This window comes from Emys orbicularis, chromosome 22, assembly GCF_028017835.1.
Source record: "Emys orbicularis isolate rEmyOrb1 chromosome 22, rEmyOrb1.hap1, whole genome shotgun sequence".
NCBI classification, from domain to species: Eukaryota; Metazoa; Chordata; order Testudines; family Emydidae; genus Emys; species Emys orbicularis.
The window spans coordinates 19,706,548-19,725,598 of NC_088704.1; the positions used below are offsets into that span (position 1 = coordinate 19,706,548).

Below are 19,051 nucleotides of genomic sequence, written 5' to 3' on the forward strand. Positions count from 1 at the left end.
AGTCCTAGACGTGAGTTTTAAAGGACTGCTCTGGTGTCTCAGTACACAAGCCGTAGCATCCTGCTTATTGTCATTGCCAGGCTGCCTTCCTCGTACTGTGCTGTTGGCCAGTTTTCACAAGCTTGTCCCGCTTCTTCTCCAGGATTTGAATGCACATCAGGTGCAGAGAGGGTTGGGAGAAACTTTAACGTCACAAGTCCATGCAGTGATGAGTGGAATAAAATACTCAGCCATAGAAAATGTGAGCTGAAACAAGCAGCTCACGAGACAATTAAAAGCTGTCAAAGCAAAAACAAACAAAGAAACAAAAAACAAACCTGATGAAAAGATGTTCCCTGGGGATCAAAGGTCAGATTTAACTTCGATATCTATTTTGTTTCATAAAATGAGCACGATTCTCTGCTCAGGAGGGGATCCTCAACCCTCCTTCCCTCCAAATTGTACCAGTAGAATAATTCTTGTGCACAACGTTAGCTTTACAAGGTTGTAGGTTTTTTTTAATCAGTTCACTTTGTCCCTATTAGCATTTGATATCATTTGTGGCTTTTCCTATAACTCCACCTGGGAGGTCTCAGAGTGACCTTAATTTAAAGGCGCTCCTAGGCGAGGTCTTTGTATCTGCATGGTGGTGTATTTCTAAGAGAAGAATGGTGAGGCAAAAATGACCATTAATCACAGCAGTGTTTGAGGAACGTCAGGAGGCTCAGGTGAAGAGTGCAGCTTTGCACAGCAAGGTGAAAACAGACACACACGTGATGGGAGATAATGTTTACACAGAAAGCGTCTGGATTCGGGTTAATATTAAACCAACTCCTTCCCTGTCTGTATTCAAATAATGACAAGGACCTGAATTTGCCCCGTTGTGCCTAGGTATTGCAGCTCATCGTACACTGTTTTGGGACCCCTGTAATTGCTAGGCTCAGCAACGGGAAATAAGGGTATTTTTAGCTGTAATTTTGGACTTCTTAACTTTTAAAATCAAACTGTTAATTATTTCCATTTATTAAATAAGGAGGCAGTATGTTCAGTTGGTTAGGGCAGAAGATTGTGAGTCAGAGCCTCTAGTTTCAGTTCCTGGCTGTGCCGCTGACCCACCCTGTCACCTTGGGCAACTAACCTGAACTCTGTGCCTTAGTTTGTCAGTCTGTAAAAAGGATGTTCCTTCCTCACCAGGATGTTCTAAGGTTTACGTAATTTAACATCACTTTTAATCTTTTAAAAAACTTGGTTAAAAATCACTATGCAGGTTGCAAAGATCACCTAAACATTTGGATCTGAATCCAAAGTTAAGATTTGAGGGTTAAACTGTGTTGTTCCAATTTGGGCTTATATCCAATTATTTCTTAAATGCAGAGAAAATGGGCACAATAAACAAAAAAAATCTAAAGTTGTATTTAAAGTAGATCGTCCCTACAGTTTCAACATGATTTTGATACTTTTTAAAATCATTACAGTATATAAGGATCCAAAAGTGTTGGAAGTGCGCATATTTACTTCAGCTGACTTCAGTGGGCTTTGTATAGGGTCCTATAACTTTTTTAAATGGTGTGTGTGTGTGTGTGTTTTACAGAGAGTATATTTACATATTATATAATGTATAAAAACACAATAATAGATAGTAATGGAAGGAAGAAAGTACATAATTGTTCACTTACTTTATAGGGTGACAAATGAAGTCCAATGCATAGAATGACATTCATATACTGTTAGTGCACATAGATACAGTATGTTATAAACATAAGGACAGTTACTACAGAGCTGCAGTAAGTGTTTTTTTAACATTAATATCTTGGCTGTCTAATAAATTTAACATAAAAAGGCTTTACACATGATGTCAAACTGTACTAAAAATCTATAAAAGCAAAGATTTTTGTTTTGTTATACAAGTGCCAAACTACTGGATTTTGGAACAGATCAATTTTTTGGTTTCATTTCTGTATCTGAAAATTGGCAAACTATTTGAACGTTTTAATAAATAAAGAAAGGTGGACAGCAGGGTGGTGCTTTTATCGAATTGTAGAGATGGGGATGAGAAATGGTGGTTTTGCCAGTAATGTGAATGACTATGAAGATTCAGGGTCAAATTCTGAGCTCTGTCAATGTGAATCCTGAATAACTCCACTGATCACAGTGGGGTTACTGAGGCTACGTCCTCACTATGGGGGGGGGAGTCGATTTAAGACACGCAAATTCTTGAATTCGACGTATCGGAGCCGACTTACCCCGCTGTGAGGACGGCGGCAAATCGACCTCCGCGGCTCCCCCGTCGATGGCGCTTACTCCTACCTCCCCTGGTGGAGTACAAGCGTCGATTCGGGGATCAAATGTCGCGTCCCGACGAGACGCGATAATTCGATCCCCGAGAGATCGATTTCTACCCGCCGATTCAGGCGGGTAGTGTAGACGTAGCCTGAGACTACACCGAGGCCCAGATTTTTAAAGGTATTTAGGTGTTGCTGCTCTCAGTGTTGCACCAGCTAACTGATTTAGGAGCCTGAGTCTCATTTTCAAAATGCCTAAATCCCTTTAAAAATCTGGGCCCAAAAGGCCAAGCTTTCCACCAGCCTTTGGATAGAAAGATATTTTCTTTATGAAAGAGGCAGAAATCGGGTGGGGGAAGGGAGAGGGTGTTTTGTTTTTTATTTTTGTTTTTGCAAAGTACTATATATCGTTACTTGTCTAATATCATTTGGAGGTGAAAAAGAAGAGGTCTCCTTGTGCGCTTCCAAGGAAGCCACTATTGAACCAGAAAGATAAATCAGAAAAATTCAAGGTGGAGTGGCCAATTGACTGAGATTTAAAGTGAAAGTCCTTATATGTGTTCATGTACTAAAACACAGACAAGTATATCGTTTGAAAGGGCATCCATTTTTGTGCACCAGGAGGAAGGGAAAATAATAATTGTAGTCCTCTTTGCAGTGACTGATAGAATTGAAGTGTCCCAAGCACTGTCAATTTCTCCATGAGTATGAAGGATTTGTAGTACAAGGCAAAAGTTCTCGATGGAGGAATGATAAGAATGTAGCTGAAATGGATTTGGGTGTTTTATAATTGAGGGCTATCTCCTGAAAGGTGCTTGGCACTCTGGCCTCAAACCCGCCAAAGACTTTGTGTGTAGTCCTATTCATTTCAATGGGGTTACTAACATGCTTGAGTGCTTAGCTGGATCAGGGTCAGAGCCCTCAGCACCTCGTTGGATCAAGCCCTAAAGGAATAATTAAAGCTTGAGATACCTAGTTTGCTTTAGGTCCCAGCAGGGATATCTTCCTCTAAGCCAGCCTGCAGAAAGGGAGCAGAGAGTTGGTACAGGTGGTGAATACCTTAGCCATCTTCCTGGTGCAGGGCAGAATAGGCAGCTGCCTGACCACATGGGATGCACTTCGGCAGTGTGCACCCCCCCAGCCAGTGCATGTTGTTAATCAGTTGCAGGGCAGGCCATTTCCCTTAGGTGATAGACAATGCCCTGTTGATGGTGCACTAATCGATACCTTAATGGCATTCAGTGCAAGGTTAAATCCTGCTCTGGTGCATATGGAGAAGCCTAAAGTGACCTTCCTCACTAGTGCACCACAGATTCTTTTAAGAAACATATAACAACTTGAAAGAAACTGGTCCTGTTATGGCTGATTGCATGAATCTATCATTTTATTCATAGTTTCCTAGTATTGTGCCAAGATAGTAAATAGTTGGGATACTAGAATTTAATTGACCTGAGCCTACATCATGGTCCTCATTGCAGACCTTTATGCTCAGGTGGGATCCCACTGACTTCAGTGAGGTTCTGCTTGGGCACAGGAGTCTGGTCTCATACATCACAGTGCTGGATGGGGCCTAGGTTTATAATTCTGTTTTCAGGATTTTCTGTTGGTGTCCCTGAAGTCTGCAGTGCAAAAGCATGTAGAAGATTCCTACTTTAGTTGTGATCAAGGCTCCTATGCTTACCTTTAGAATCTGATTCTGCTCTCTTGGTTGAAAGGCATTGGATACATAATTGCAAAGTATCATTATTATGATTGATATAGGTAACTGTACTGTGCCTTGGTATATTGTTGTGAAGAATGCTGCAGTTAGCACATAGTTGCTGTTGTGATTTTCATAGATTAGATAATCATAGATGGCAGCACTTGAGCATATGCTCAACTTTACGCATATACTTAAGTCCCCTTGACTTCAGTGGAATGTAAGCACATGTTTAAGCACCCTTCCTGAATAACAATGCGTTTCTGTATCAGGACCTTAGTTAGTAAGCAGTTGAAGATGTTGATAAAGAAAAAAGCATTTAGAAAAAGTGTACAGGACAGCTTTGATCTCTTCATCTGATGGAAACATTCGACAAATTCTACACTATATTACATGGTTGTAAATCTGTAGGAAATACATAAGAATCAGGATTTGCATTGATATTATGAGCAGGGTTAGGCCCACTATATAGCTTCTTCACCCTAGAATTTGCTGAATATGTCACACCATGCCCATTTCAGATTTTTGTTTTAAATGACAGTTTATCTGAGCTCAGGGAATGAATGGATAACATTACTATTTACATAAGCTCATTGTGATCTGTCTCAGTAATGTAATCAAATTAGGGTTAACTGCAGCTGGAGAATGCCAGCTTGTAAACTGTTTTTCAAAAAGAATCACATGGCGTTACTTGACATGTTTAGTATACATCTGGGAGGCTTTGCAAAAATTATAGCACATCCCTAACTAATGTAACCAAAGTCGGGATTCTGCTGCCATCAGTTCCCTAAATCCAGGAAATGAAATCCAGTGACGTTCTTCAACAATTGGAGGAGTGATACCTCCAAACTGATTCCTGTAACAAAAATTTCTCTGACATGGCTGCTGCTGACATGTTGTCTTTCTTTTGGCTAAAAACAACAGAGCAGTTGATAGAAAAACCATATGGTGTAAATTTTGAGTACATTTATGAACATCTGTGTTAACTGCAGAATTACAGCCCTCTGTGCGTGTCAAGCACTGCATTTAGTATTATGGCATTCGTATAAGATGAAGTCCAGCCTGAACTAGAATTACCCAATGGGTAGATTTTCTATTTTTTTGTTGCTAACAGACATCCTTTATGATGGTACTTTTCTTATTATTTGTATTATTATGATGGATTATGTTTATCTGTATTACAGTAGTACTTAGAGACCCCAATGAAGATCAGGGACCATTTTCCCTACAAACACATAGGGTACATCTACACAGCAGTTGAACACCCGTGTCTGGCCCATATCAGCTGGCTTGGGGGGTGGGGCTGTAAAATTGCAGGGTAGATGTTCCGGCTCAGGCTGGAGCCTGGGCTCTGTGATCCTCCCACTTCATGGGGCCCAGAGCTTGGGATCCAGCCCAAGCCTGAACATCTGCACCACAGTTTTGCAGCCTGAGCCCCGTGAGTCCAACTCAGCTGACACTGGCCCAGCAGCAGGTGTTTAATTGCTGTGTAGACATACCCATAGTAAATGACCGACCCTGCCCCTAAGATCTTACACTCTTTAAACACACAAATTGTTAGTATTGCCACAGTATAACTGGGGAACTGAGGTGTTTAGAGATTAATGGACTTGTGCAAGTCTCAGAGGAAGTCTGTGGCAGAGCTAGAATGTGATCTCAGATTTCTTGAGTTCCTGTCTATTGTCTCAACAACAAGACCATCCTTCCACTTTAAAGTCCTTTGTAAGAGGAAAGTATTAGCTAGAGATTGGACCCAAACCAAATCTCAGATGCTAAAACCTTGTTTCCCGCTCTTGAATTTGTAGGAAGTTCAGATCTGGATCTTGATTCAATAGCTGATTGCTCTATAACGAATAAAATCAACCCCCCAGATCCAACAATAGGAACTTTGGAAAAATTCAAATTAGGACCGACATTTTGCAGCTTAGTCTATCAGCAGTATTATCATCCTGTTTTACACAAAGCAGACTGGCTTATCCAAAACTAGAGCTGGTTGGAGAAACTTTGGCAAAACAGGCAGTTCTGCTGAAATGAAAATGCCTCACAAAATCAGTTGATTTTGACAGAATTTCATTTAGGAAAAAAACTAGGAGAAAAAAGTTCTGACAACATCAAAGTGTCTTGTTTTCAAATTTTTTGAATGAAAAGCTTAAATTTTTCAGTTTTAAATGAAAAGCTTCATTTAGAATATTTTTTAATTTTGTATTGTATATTTTAATATACTATAAAAATTTTAAAAGGCAAAATTGAAGTGAAAACATTTTGATTTTGTTGAAATGAAATGTTTCCATCAACCCAAAACAATTTTTTTCAGAATTTTCCTTCACAGGGAGTTTTTTTTTTTTTTTTCAGGGCTGCCCAGAGGATTCAGGGGGCCCGGGGCAAACCAATTTCAGGGGCCCCTTCCTTAAAAAAAAGTTGCAATACTATAGAATACTATATTATCGTGGGGGCCCCTGTGGGGCCCGGGGCCTGGGGCAAATTGCCCCACTTGCCCCCCACCCCCCGGGCAGCCCTGTTTTTTTTCACTCCAGTTTGAAACAAGCCATTCATAAAAATCCAAAAATCCTTTGCAAAACAGAATTTACATCCTCAGCACGGATTTGTCCAAAACCACAAAGGAAAGTTGTGTCCGAGTTGGGATTCAAATTCAGGAGTTCCTGACTCTGAATCATGTGTACAGAGCATGTAAGAGGGTGGGTCTGTCCCATGTTAGAGTGAGCAGGTACTGGAGTCAGTCACACCCTGATCCAGGTGTTTTGGAGCACCTGTGTGGAGAGAGAAAGTGGTCCTGGAATGATAAGTAGTGTCTGGGTGTTTCCAAGCAACTGTTTCTTTAAGGACGCGGGACAAGGAGCCTTGTGGTGCAGGGTGAGGCAAGGCTCCCTTCTCTCCCAGTAATGCAGGATGAATTCTGGGAAACAGGATAGTTTATCACCCGATTCTTCCCTCATAAGAGTTGAGACACCAACCAGGAAGGAGGCCTGCCTGCTGACCTCTCCCCATCCAGAGAAGAATGGAATTCAGCAGCAGAGGCCAGCTGCGGGAAGCTGATCCAGGTCTGCAACTGACAGGAATAAGCATAGCCCCAAGGAGGTGAACTTTGAGACTCCTCTGTTAGGAGGAGAAGACTTTGGAAGAAAGCTACTCAGGAAGGAGGGACTGGGTGGAAAAGCCTGTTTGTGTTTGAATTTTGAAAGGAACTTTAAAGAGAAGACCGGCCTCAGGGATGAGGGCCTGGGCCCAGCTTGAGACTGGTATGAAGACTCTGCGGGGTTTTTATTTGTCCTTTTGACTGGTGTACCCCAGAAGGGGTGGATTTTTGTTAAACAGCTTTAGCCAGAGGACCAAGTCGCTGGAGTAGCCAAACCAGGTTGTGGGCATTTTCAAAGATGCCCTAAGAAGGAGAAACAAAGGCAGGGCCACTGCAGAACCATCTAGGCCATGGGGAGGCGGGGGTTGGGGGGCACTCAAGAACGGCAACCCAATTAGAGAGCACTAGAGCACATCCCAACTTGCACTTAGTTCTCACTTTTTTCTGAGCATTTATGGTCAAGTAAAACCAGTGCAGTATGCCCTCTGAATGGGTCGAGAACGTTGCTCCAACATTTACAAACAACAATATTTTATGATACTTTGCATATAATAGCTAGGATTTACTGTTGAGCAACTTTCATCTGAGCGTGTCAGTGTTTCACAAACAAATTAAGGCTCATATGATGGGTGTATTTAAACTGTCATACAGAGGATCACACTAGAGTATAGAGAGTTTAGTGGCCTGATTCTCAAAGGGCACTGAGGACCACGGCTTCCCAGTGAAGTTAGTGGGAGCAGCGAGGGCTTACTTAGCACCTTTGAAGATCAGGTTGTTCCAAAAGCAGCTCAGTGTAATCTACTTGTAACGGTGCATGTTAAACTATTTAACTTTCAGCATATCGTGCCGCTGGTTTCTCTTCACATTTTTTTTTAAATATTGCTCTAGTGTTCACCTTTCGCTCTTGTTTGCTTTTAGCTATTTTCCAAACCACAATTTCAGTATCTATTAAAAGTTATGTAAAATATAGAATGAGTTAGAATTCTAAATATTTAAAATATGACATGCTGTTGTTACAGCTGAGCTCAGAAACATTTGCCAACATTTTTTAGTTCAGTAAATGGGTCAGTCTCACCTGCCCTGGGTCACAGAGGCCCACTAACTTCAGGCCCTCACCTGGTGTAAATTGACATACATTAATAATAATAATTGATGTAAATTAGCTATCAGAGCCAAGTGAATTTACACCAATTGAGGGTCTGTTTTGTTATTTTAAAAATGGAAAAATTTCTTTAAAATGTGTAACGTTTCTCATTTTGATAACCTTAATTTCCATCTCAGTTTTTTGTACTGTCTTGCTGCTCCAGTTGACAGCCAGAATGCTCTGTGACATTGCATTTAGGGTGTAATCCTGCAAGGTGTTGAGAACTCCAGCCCCACACAAGCACTTAAGCAGATGCTCTACTTTAAATGTGTGAGTAGTCCCATCAAAATCAATGGAATTTCTTAAATGCTATGTTGAATTGGAGCTAGAGTACTGGCTCAAGCCTTTAGCGTGCCTACCCTGATGGATCTTTACAGCATTTTATAGAATTTAAGTACTTAACCTGCCCATCTGCCTGCTTGCCTATATCTAACTTGCACCATCACTGAAGTGCAGTCACTCTGAGGCAGAATCATGGGGCAGTTCTCTTACCGCACACCGCAGCACTACACAGCTGCCCGGGGGAGGACGTGGAGAATACCGTATGCAAGTGCTGGAAGAATTTAAATAGGTAGAATCTGAATAATTCAAACCAGAATCTGGCCAATTCTCTGGAGTTAGGACAACACCTACTGTTAAAAAAATGCCATAAGGTCTTTAATGAACACAAGTGGGTTGGAAAACCCTGATGTTGGATCTCACCTGAAAGAGATCTCCAATAGCTCATTCCTCCAAATCCATACCATACCCATCACCAAGCCTGTGCTGCTGAACCAAGGGAAGCCATCGTTAATGGTGTGCATGCCAATCTAATTCTCTGAAGTGCTGGAACGATTTTTATAGCGGGGGTGCTGATGATGGAAACCATGTCTTTGGTATTACTACTTCAAGGCAGTGGGAGTGGTAGCACCCCCACTATCCGTAGTTCCAGCACCAATGCATTGAGACCACTGTGCTTTATTTCTTCTCTCTCCAATGTTAGCATCTTAAGTGTGTGAGGATTTCTCTAGCAGATATATTAGGATCTTCCGCAGACTTAGCTTAATTATTTTCCAATGCATTATTTCTTTACATCTAACTGAATTTTTAGACAGAATTGTGCTGCTGTGCAGCATATTGAGTGCTGGTGATTACCTGGCATCTACTCCAGAAATGACTGCATCACCACCTCTGGATTTTCCACTGCATTCCATCTTCTCTGCCTGTACTCTAGGCTGGATGCTTTTTGTGACTTTTTTTGTATGTGTGTGTATCAAATCTAAAGAAATATTAACTAGAACAGTTGAAAATTTTCAGTGCTTCAGTGAGATATTTTTGTGAGGAAAAACGTGCAAAATTTCTATCTGCTCTAGAATAATGATAATTAGTAATATCAGTAGGGATGGTATACTTCGACGAACATAAAGTATTTTGAGATTCTTTGGTATGGAAAGTGTTTTATAAATGCACGCTGTTACTTGAGTGGAATGCTCTGAACTGGGACATCCCATTGGTGAACCTGTCTTTCTTATTAAGCCATCCATTTAAGAGGCCAGACTATTTTGAAAAAGTCTTACAATGAAGTAAATTATTGTACTGGATAAAAATATAGGAACAAAATAGTATTTATGGCATTCCACCTTTATTTTGTCACTTTTTAATCTGTTATATTTTGTTATATTTATTATTATAGATTTTAATATCATTGTTTATATTAAATGTTACATATTATTTAAAAACAGGATTGAGAACCCCACAGCTAGCTAGAAACCACTAAACCCTTAGCACTAGCCAAATATGCCCCCAAGAAGTGGAATTTATGCTAATATTACCCTGCATAGTTATTGACTTCAATGGGATTTAAGCATGTACTTAAGTGCTTTGCAGTATTGGGGCCTGAAGCAGCAGTCTTAACCACTTACCAATTTTAGACTAATTTAATTCTATGGCAAACATCCCAGAATAAAGTGACTGCTCAGGTCCAGTGCAGTGTATTTTCGTAGTAGTAGTACTGGTGTAAGTATTGTATCCAACTTTGAAAATTTCTACACAGGTTTGCTGCATTTGGGGATTCTGGCCTTTATACTGTACCTAATAACATTCTTTTTTCATTGCAGATTGACTTATTTTTGTTTTTATTATTTTACAGCAAGTACTGACTGATCCTGCGGTGGCATCCCAAGAGGGCTGTATAAAAAAGGTAGGAAAAGATTTAATCTTATCCAAGTTGTGTTCATTACTTGGCTTTGTAATTATCTTGATAGTTTTCCATTTCATTTGCATATGAATGTGTAATAAATGTAGGTATCAAAATACATGAAAAAGGCTTTCAGAGCTTGTTTTCCATTTCTATGAGTGCAGGATTGTACCCCTAGTTTTATTTGGGGGTACTTTTATGTGTGATTTGTGGATCTAATACTTTGTAAAAGGAATCCTTGTTACAGTTCTAGCCTAGGCAATAGCTGTTCAAACCTGGAAACCCCATTTTCCAGTGAAATGTTTGTCCTTACTTCTAAGTAGAAGTCAGTTCACCATATGATGTTTATTTGAAATCAAAGGGATCTGGTATGCATGAATAAAATAACAGAATTTAACTAGTCTTATGTATTACCAAGCTTTTCCTCAGTTTGTGACATCTTAAACTATATTTCCAGAGAAAATCTGGTTTCAAGTGTATTTTAGCTATATTATAATTTCTATAAATGTCTATATTGGAACTGTTTGACAACCCCATAAAGTACATGTGTCAGTAGCCTGTCTAGTGTTTTGGTCAGGATTATTTTAAATAACATAAAAATAACATTCTTTCCACTGGTACTGTATCTTTGGTTAACGGTATTATAAGGTAAAGCATAGCAAGTCGCATTTGATTATAGCCTACCTAGATGCCCATAAGAGGGGTAGCTTATCCTTGTTTGAGTCATGAGTTGGCTTTAATTCCTTTCACATGTTATTGTCTTATTAGAAATAGACACATATGAGATTCAAAAGTGTCAAATATTTGAAGTTGGAAAACTGCAACAACTGCCATTTTTTCCACCCATTTAGGCCATCTTAAATACCATTTCTTAGCTCCGAAAGTTAAAAGAAAACACTTGTTCAGTTCTGCCAAACATAGTGAAATCTAATACTTGTCAGGCTCCGGAGTTAGTTTTAGAACAGATATTTAGACACATCTATGTCCAGTATGGACCATTCTATTCACACTACGTTGAGCAAAATAAGCTTTTATTTTGGAAGCTAAGCTTTCCTCTCTGAAATGTCTTTTGACCATCCATTGACCTTGCAAGAGGACCTATAGCAATATTGCTGAACTTTTTACCTTGTTGATCTCCATAACTCATTTCATGTTCGTCTGTGCCTCAGTGGGATCCTTTTGTCTGAGCAGACATGGTGACAAGGTGGCAGGTTCTTATTATCATAACCCACTTATCACAAAGATGGAAGTAAATTCTCCATGGCCCAGGGACTGCTCAGCTACTTCTATCTGGTAGTCTTTAATTACAATATCACAAATCCACATTCAACCTAAAAAGAAGTCTTTTGAACAAAGGAAGAGTAGGAGGAGACATTAAACAGACATCTTCAGATGTACAAAAAAAAATCCAGTTCAGTTGTACTGTTTTTGTTACGAAGTAAAAGATGACAATATTTATTTCCCCCTTCCCAAAAGCTTTCCTGCAGCTTCAAAATTCTCTTACTCCAAATGTAACACTGGACAATTATGATATTTGACAGAGGGACTGCCACTGTGACTTTTTCTTCTAAATGCATTGTGGAGAAGCACTAGTGGGAGTTTATGAGGTGATAAATTTACTGGAGGATGGGCAGTAGGGTTTTACAGCCAGGGTAAAAAAGGTCAAAGCAGTAAGGTAAAGAGTTCAAGTCTAAACTTAATGGCTTGTGAAAGGACCATTGCTGGACAGTTTTTCAGACAGGAGGGGAGGAAAAAATAATGAATGAAAAATAATCCTGTATGATTTTTGCAGAATCAGGACAGGGCTGTGTGGCTTAATTTTTTATAAGAGTAATCTTTGCTTTATCTACATTTCACTCTGACAGTGCAAGAAGCCACTAGGGGAACATTTCAGTTCCCAGACTTGCTGAATCATTAAATTGCCATACTCAATGGGATACACAATTTTCTGGGGTTTGATTTCCGTTTAATCCTCTTCCTTTTGAGGCATGCTGGAGGACAGGAATGTGGCTCACTCCCCATACAGCCACCAAGACAGACGTGAATGTAGTGAGTGGGCCAGTCCAGGCTGGAAACAAGGGAAGTCAGAACCAAGCAGTGGTCCCATTGTTTGGAAATGAGTCAGTTAAGTGGCTGTTGCATCAAAGGTTCTGAAGGGGGCAATAGCAGGGAACATAAATAGGGCGTGAGAGAGAAAGACGTGGAAGAGAGGGAAGACCTGAAAACAGGGAAAGCGTGGAGGGAAGACTGACAGAACTGAAGTATAGTTGGAGACACGTGAAGTTTGTTTAGTTTAAACCCTCAACATAATTTTTCCTGGTTAAATTACCAACTGGAGGAAATGTTCTACTTTCTATCAGTCCTTTTCCATTAATAAACTGTTAGTGAAATGCTCAAGAACTTTATTTAGAGGACACTACTTTATTGTATAATAAATAAAGGCTTCCATTTAGCTTGGGGTAAAATATAAAATTAACTCAAACTGTTTCTTATAAGGTTCAAATAACTTTTTCACAATATTATGGCCTCCACATGTCTGGGTTCGGTAGCTGCTAGAAGCAGAAGTGTCATACTAACACTAGAAGGCTGATTTTGGTGGTGATACTGCCCTCACAGGAAGCAGGAAGTCCCAGGAATCTAATAAGAGGACCTTTTCCCATGAGGTTTCTAGCCCAGTTTTGTGAAATCTAGAGATTCATATAGTTCACAGAATAATTCAAACTTCTAAGCATGTGCATTCTAGCCAAAGTGAACTGCCAAACATTTTTGTATATTTGCATATTGTTAGCTTTGATTGCATTGTGCTAATACATGGTTTGGGTTATTTTTCTGGAGGTTGAAGTATTTGCTTAAAGAGAATCAGGTAAAATTCACATTTCTGTAGTACACTGCATATATGCCTGCAGGTAGGTTCACGCCGCGCACACACATTTTTATGTGCATAGATATAGATATTTTCACAGATTCCCATACACATTTTCAAGAACATCTTCCCTGATTAAATCTGCTGCCCTCTATTTTATTTTTCTTAAAGGGCAGCTCATGTGCTTTTTATCTGCATTTTCCAAGCTTTCCCACTGCAGACAATACATCTAAAGATCAGCTTTATATCATTATCATTTTGATTTGACTTCGGGAGGGACATGAAAGATAATACTCCCTGTTCAGCTAGGAAATGATGCCAATGTCCATTGCATGATGCTTTTATTTCTGATGAGTAATGCTACTTGTATTTAACTTTGCTCTAAAAGTCACTTTGGATGAACATTTGAGAATCATGCTGAGAGAGGCTCAGGGTATAGGGCTCCCAACCAACCTCTTCTGGATGGACTGTTTTTCTAACTGTGGTGACAAGAGACCTCAGGGACTTCTCTCTTCAGTAGACTCTCTATTTAGTCTCTGTTTACTTAGAGGGAATAGCCTAAGGGGCTACTGGAGAGAAAACATCTGTGGGAGATAATCTATAGAGTTATCTATCTATCACTCTTGTAGACCCTGTCTCCCTTGAGAGCAAGCTGAGAGACTTGTAATAAAAAGGCATCGCTGAAGAGGCTTTAGGGACAAATAAAGAGACATGTTAAGGGCCAGCTGAAAATGGATAGAAGACATTATTAAAGCTCAATAGCCATCTTATCAAAATCCAATAGGATAGACATTTGGCAAAAGGTTTAAAATTTATTCTTTGACTTTCTGGAGAGCTTGAATTTATCCATTAACAAGACTGTACTACACAGAGAGGGAGATACCATCAGCTTTAAAAGAGTTAGATTCAATCTGGTATTTTTTTTTATTTTTATATATATATTTTTTATATATATATATATTCTTATATATATAAGAAAAGGTGAGTTTTTTATTATTATATATATTATATATTATATATATATAATAATAAAAACTCACCTTTTCTTTTGTGCTTTTTTGACTCACTTTATTTTATATTGCAAAATGTAAGAAGCTGTTAATACAGTACAGATGGAAAGAAAATATAATCTGAAAGTAACCCTTTTTTCCAAAGTAAGTAACTGATAGTCTTGAACATTGTTTAGAGAAAACTCAAACTGCCTTAGCTTTGGAAACCTTGACCATCTAGAAAGTGTTCTATGGCACAACGTGCGCTATATAAGTGGAAAGTTGTCAGTAGTGGGCTTTTTAAATTAAAAATTAACTTAGTTTCATTGCTGCAAATGTGAACCAGGATAGACCTATAAATCTCTCTAGGTTTATTATTGTGTACAAAACGCTACAGGTCACAAAAACCATCTGATACTTCAAAAACACATTGTTCAAACTGGATGATTGATTGATAATTATGATAATTTGTGAAATGATTATTTGGGTATTATAAGCAGAGCTTGTCCCACTGGGTTGCTGTGAAGACATTTTCTATAGCCTGGGCCATCAGAAATGGCCCCTGGTAACAAGGGATATGGAAAGGTCTCGTCAGTCTCTCCCAGTGGGATCTCTAGGGCTGATGAATGATGACCCAGAGGAATAAGAAATCAGACTTCAATAAGCAGTCAGGAAGGTAGTTAGGGAAGAGCAGGGGAACTGTTAACTGTCTTTTGTGGAGCAATTACTAGCTAGGCCATACAGCCTGAGGCCTAAGCAGGGTCTATCATAATATTAGATACTCACTGAGAGAGTGACTTAAAGATTTTAACTTGAACTGTTTAATGTTCATGGATTCACAGCATTTCACATTAGTCTACTGTACTGTACGGAACACTTTATCACCACATTTTTATTTATTTATTTTACACACACACACACACACACACACACACACACACACACACACACACACACACAGAAAGTGAAGAGCGGATTCCCTGAAACTGTCAAAAAATCCCGAAATTGTAGTGACATTTGTTTTAATTTACAGTTCCGCTAATTGATCCACTAACTGCATACGTTTAGGATAAGTGGGATCTGTTAGAAAGGTCCTTGCAGTGGTTATGGAGAGCGTGCAGACCAGAGAATAAATGTAATTATTTCTAAATTGTGATACTATCTGTCTCTGTGTTTGTATTTAGCTAGTGTTTTTATCTCTATCTATTCATAAAAAGCATTAATCTAGCAATAGTTCAAAGCCAATTCTATGAGGTGCCTGAAACCAGACCTTGATGATGTTTTGCAAAACTATATTGGAGTGAATAGCAATATACATTGGTCATATCTAAAATCCAGTTTCAACATGATCTCTGCCTTAGAGGTGCTGTTTCTTAAGAACTTTAATTTGCTCGTTTTATAGGTTATATCTTTATGAAATAGAAGTATGTTTAGCTGCCACAAACAGAGGCAGCTTTGAGTTGATTTTTATAATCTTTTCTTGAATAGACTTGCGTCATTCCAATAAGCCCTGGACAAAGGAGGGAACAGTTGTCTGAGAGTCTTTTTTACAACATTTCTCTCTTTCCATTGTTAGAGGGCTGCTAATAAAAGAACCAGGAGTCCATTAATTCAGTGAATGAACATATAGTAAAGTCAGTTCCCTCTTGAGAACAATAATGTTGAGGTCAGCTTAGGTTTCCATGGAAACTAAGTACTAAGAAGTTTGCATCCTTGATTTTGCTGAAATGAAGCATGGAAAGTAAAAATGGTGTAAAGCAGCTACAGAAAAGTCAGAAAACCAAGTGTTGGTCAAATAACTTTGAACTACTAATGCTGTAGATTTAATTTCTCTGATTCAATTGTCTGATTAGTGCTGTAACAGGGCTAAAGGGGGCAAAAAGCAGGGAAGATGAGTCAGAGAGAGAGAGAAATATTTCTGTGAAGAGGCTTTTTTATTTTGGTCGTTAAATGTATAAATCAGGTCAAGTTAAGAAGACCCACAATTGTTAAGATTTCTCTATCCATATCTCCGTCTCCAGTACGCTCAAGTGAACTCTAACCCCATGCAACGCAAGAACATGTGAACTCGGCACCTTTGCAACAGTTTCAATTTTCAATATTGTCAATACTGTGGATGATAAGGGTGATTGATGGTACATTACCACAGCCTCTGCTTGTGAGTTAATGCAAAGCATAGACAGGGTGAAGACTTCCTTATTTCATTATAAATGTGACTTTTGTAAATGAAGTTGATTTTTTTCACCATCCACTCTAGCGGAGTCTCCATTAAATCAGCACAGCCATCAGATTAATCCAGAATGCAATGAAGCTAATTAATTCTTTTCACACTAATTTATAGCCCACTGTTATATTTTCATGTCTAAGTGAACAATGTATCTCAGGGGAAAGTGCCTAAACTGTATTACTGAGTTATTTATACACATTGTTCTAACTGACATGCATCTGTATTACAATGATATCTGTTTAAGATAAAAATGTGTATTTACTTCAGGGGTTGACAGCTATGGGAGGTCACCTTGCCTACCTGGATTCTCAGCTTTCTTCAAACAGAAATGCTCTGACTTTGAGGAAACCTGAGTTCAATAGCAGAAATGGGTACTTAATTTTTTGTGGTGGGGTGAAAGAGAGGTGGCCCATATGTCAAAATCGAAAAACTGATTGATATGAATCTGTGTCCCCTTATATCGCTGCCCTGAAAGTTAAATTATTCCAGTCTTAGTTCACCTCTATTGGCTACTTAGTTTAAAAAAACAACACTACAAACAGTCCTTTGCCAGCACTGAGGCAGTCACATCTCACTAAGGCAAAAATGATGACAACTAAAGCCGGCCAAGCTATTCATTACAGCCCTTTTTTGACTACTGTGTGATTTCTTCTGGTCTATTTGTAAGTATTCACAGAATAGTTTGATCAAATAATTTTCAGCCTCCGTGTTATTCACAAAGTGTTTGCATTGATTATTTGCTCATATCAGTTCATGCTGTGTGGTTGGCCAACTAAATCACCTGGTATTGTTTCTGATCCCTCATTGGATGACTGAAGCTTTTTAAAGAGGAGGGGGAATGAATAACACTTTCTGATGTGACTTTTCAATAGAATAATAATTTATTTATAGGACTCTCAAACAATTTGATGAATACCTGGCAGCTGCCTAAATAATATGAACCTGCATGGCATAGTGAGGGAACTCAGCACTTTTACTAATAAAATTATTCAGAAATATATATTTGCTATTTAACCATTTCTTATCCATGTTACATTCACCTGTATGTGTGCATTTATGGATGTCTCTGTCAAAAGAACCAAATAGAATGCCATCTGTGAAATCCAAAACACTTGCTCAGCTTATGCATTTGTTCATTTAAATCAAGATGTGTTTTTAATTGTTTAAATACACTTGAAAGTATGCTGTTTGTCGTAAGGGAATTAGCTGCAAAATAAAATAAAAGTCTGGAGTTTATGTACTGCCTTCAAGATGATTACTTGTGAAATAATATTCTGGATGATTAGGAGGTATTACAGCCTCCAGTTAGTTTAAAAATGCCAGAATGCCCTAGAGATCCTCATGAATCTGCTGCCAGCCGGCCCCCGTCAGAGCTGAAGGCAGCACTGTCTGGAGCCCAAAATCAACTTCAGGAAGGTCATGTGAAAGAAAATCCTCAGTCATCAGGAAGCCCTTGGCCTCATGGCCTTTCTGACATTTTCTGACAAACCTTAAATCACCAAAGCAGACAAAACATCACAAATTTCGGAACGATAGCCTCTGGGACTTCAAAACTGTACATTAACTTAAAAGGTAAAAAACCCCAAAAAACAAAACTAACCCAACCATTCCTGCCCCCAACCCACCCTGTAATTCCTCTCTGCACACAGAGGATGGATGTGGCAGTATTAGATCTAAATTCAGAGCCATAGATGAGATGGATTGGGAAAACTGAGAAGACTGTAACTAATACTCTAGTCTAGGAAAGAGGGGTATATGTGTGTGTGTGTTGCCACCAATTATTTAGATGCAACATATATATATATATTAGTGCTGTAAGAATAGATTACACTGAGTAGGACAAATTTCTTTGCAGAATTGTTTGGACGCAGGATTTATTGTATATATTACATACATTATAGAAGCCAGATGGTGGTAGTAATAAAATCTGTAATCTTCAGGTGCCTGCAATATTCAGTTAATTAAAATGTGCAGCGCTATTAGAGTGAAGAATATGTATAAGCTAGGAGGCCTATTAGACCTCTCCTGCTAAAAAGCCTAGACAATAATAGGAGGGAGAAGGGGGATATGAGGGGTTGGGAGGGGGGGAGAAAAGAGAGAGAGCAATTGGAAAAGTGTGAATTAGCGCCTGGCAGCACTGCACAAACAAAAACGAAACAAGACCTAAAGTGTCATAGTAATGATCTAGATACCGATGACCTATACTTTTCCGAGACACTTAACCTTAGGAGGGAAAAAATGCTCCTTTTAGGGGGTTTTTGGGCCAGAAATGTGTGTAGGAGGGACAGAACAACCAATACGTCACTTGAGTCCTGTGCCTAGTTCAGGCACACAATATATTTTGATGTTGCCTCTCAGATGACTGCTTTCTTTCGACATGGAGAACTTCTGCCTATAAAGCATGTGCTGAAATAATCTGATTTATTTTGCACAAGACATTTGCTCTTTGTGCAACCAGACATGGTAGCTGCATGCACAAATGGTTGCAGACAAAAGCTTTCAAGCACAAAGCTAGAGGCTGATTTGAGACTAATGGAAAATTTGGCCCTATATCTTAATGAATATTAATTGTAATTCAAAATAACTATTTCTTTTCAC

The 19,051-nt window shown here is 39.0% G+C and overlaps 1 protein-coding gene across 1 annotated transcript in view; it reads left to right on the top strand.

Moving 5' to 3' along the window:
• Positions 1-19,051, top strand: part of PRDM16 (PR/SET domain 16) — a 431,201-nt gene that overhangs the window by 206,246 nt on the left and 205,904 nt on the right. Inside the window, exon 4 of the mRNA XM_065421282.1 lies at positions 10,327-10,377. Within this exon, the coding sequence (XP_065277354.1) occupies positions 10,327-10,377 (51 nt within the window). The remainder of the gene's footprint in view (positions 1-10,326; positions 10,378-19,051) is intronic.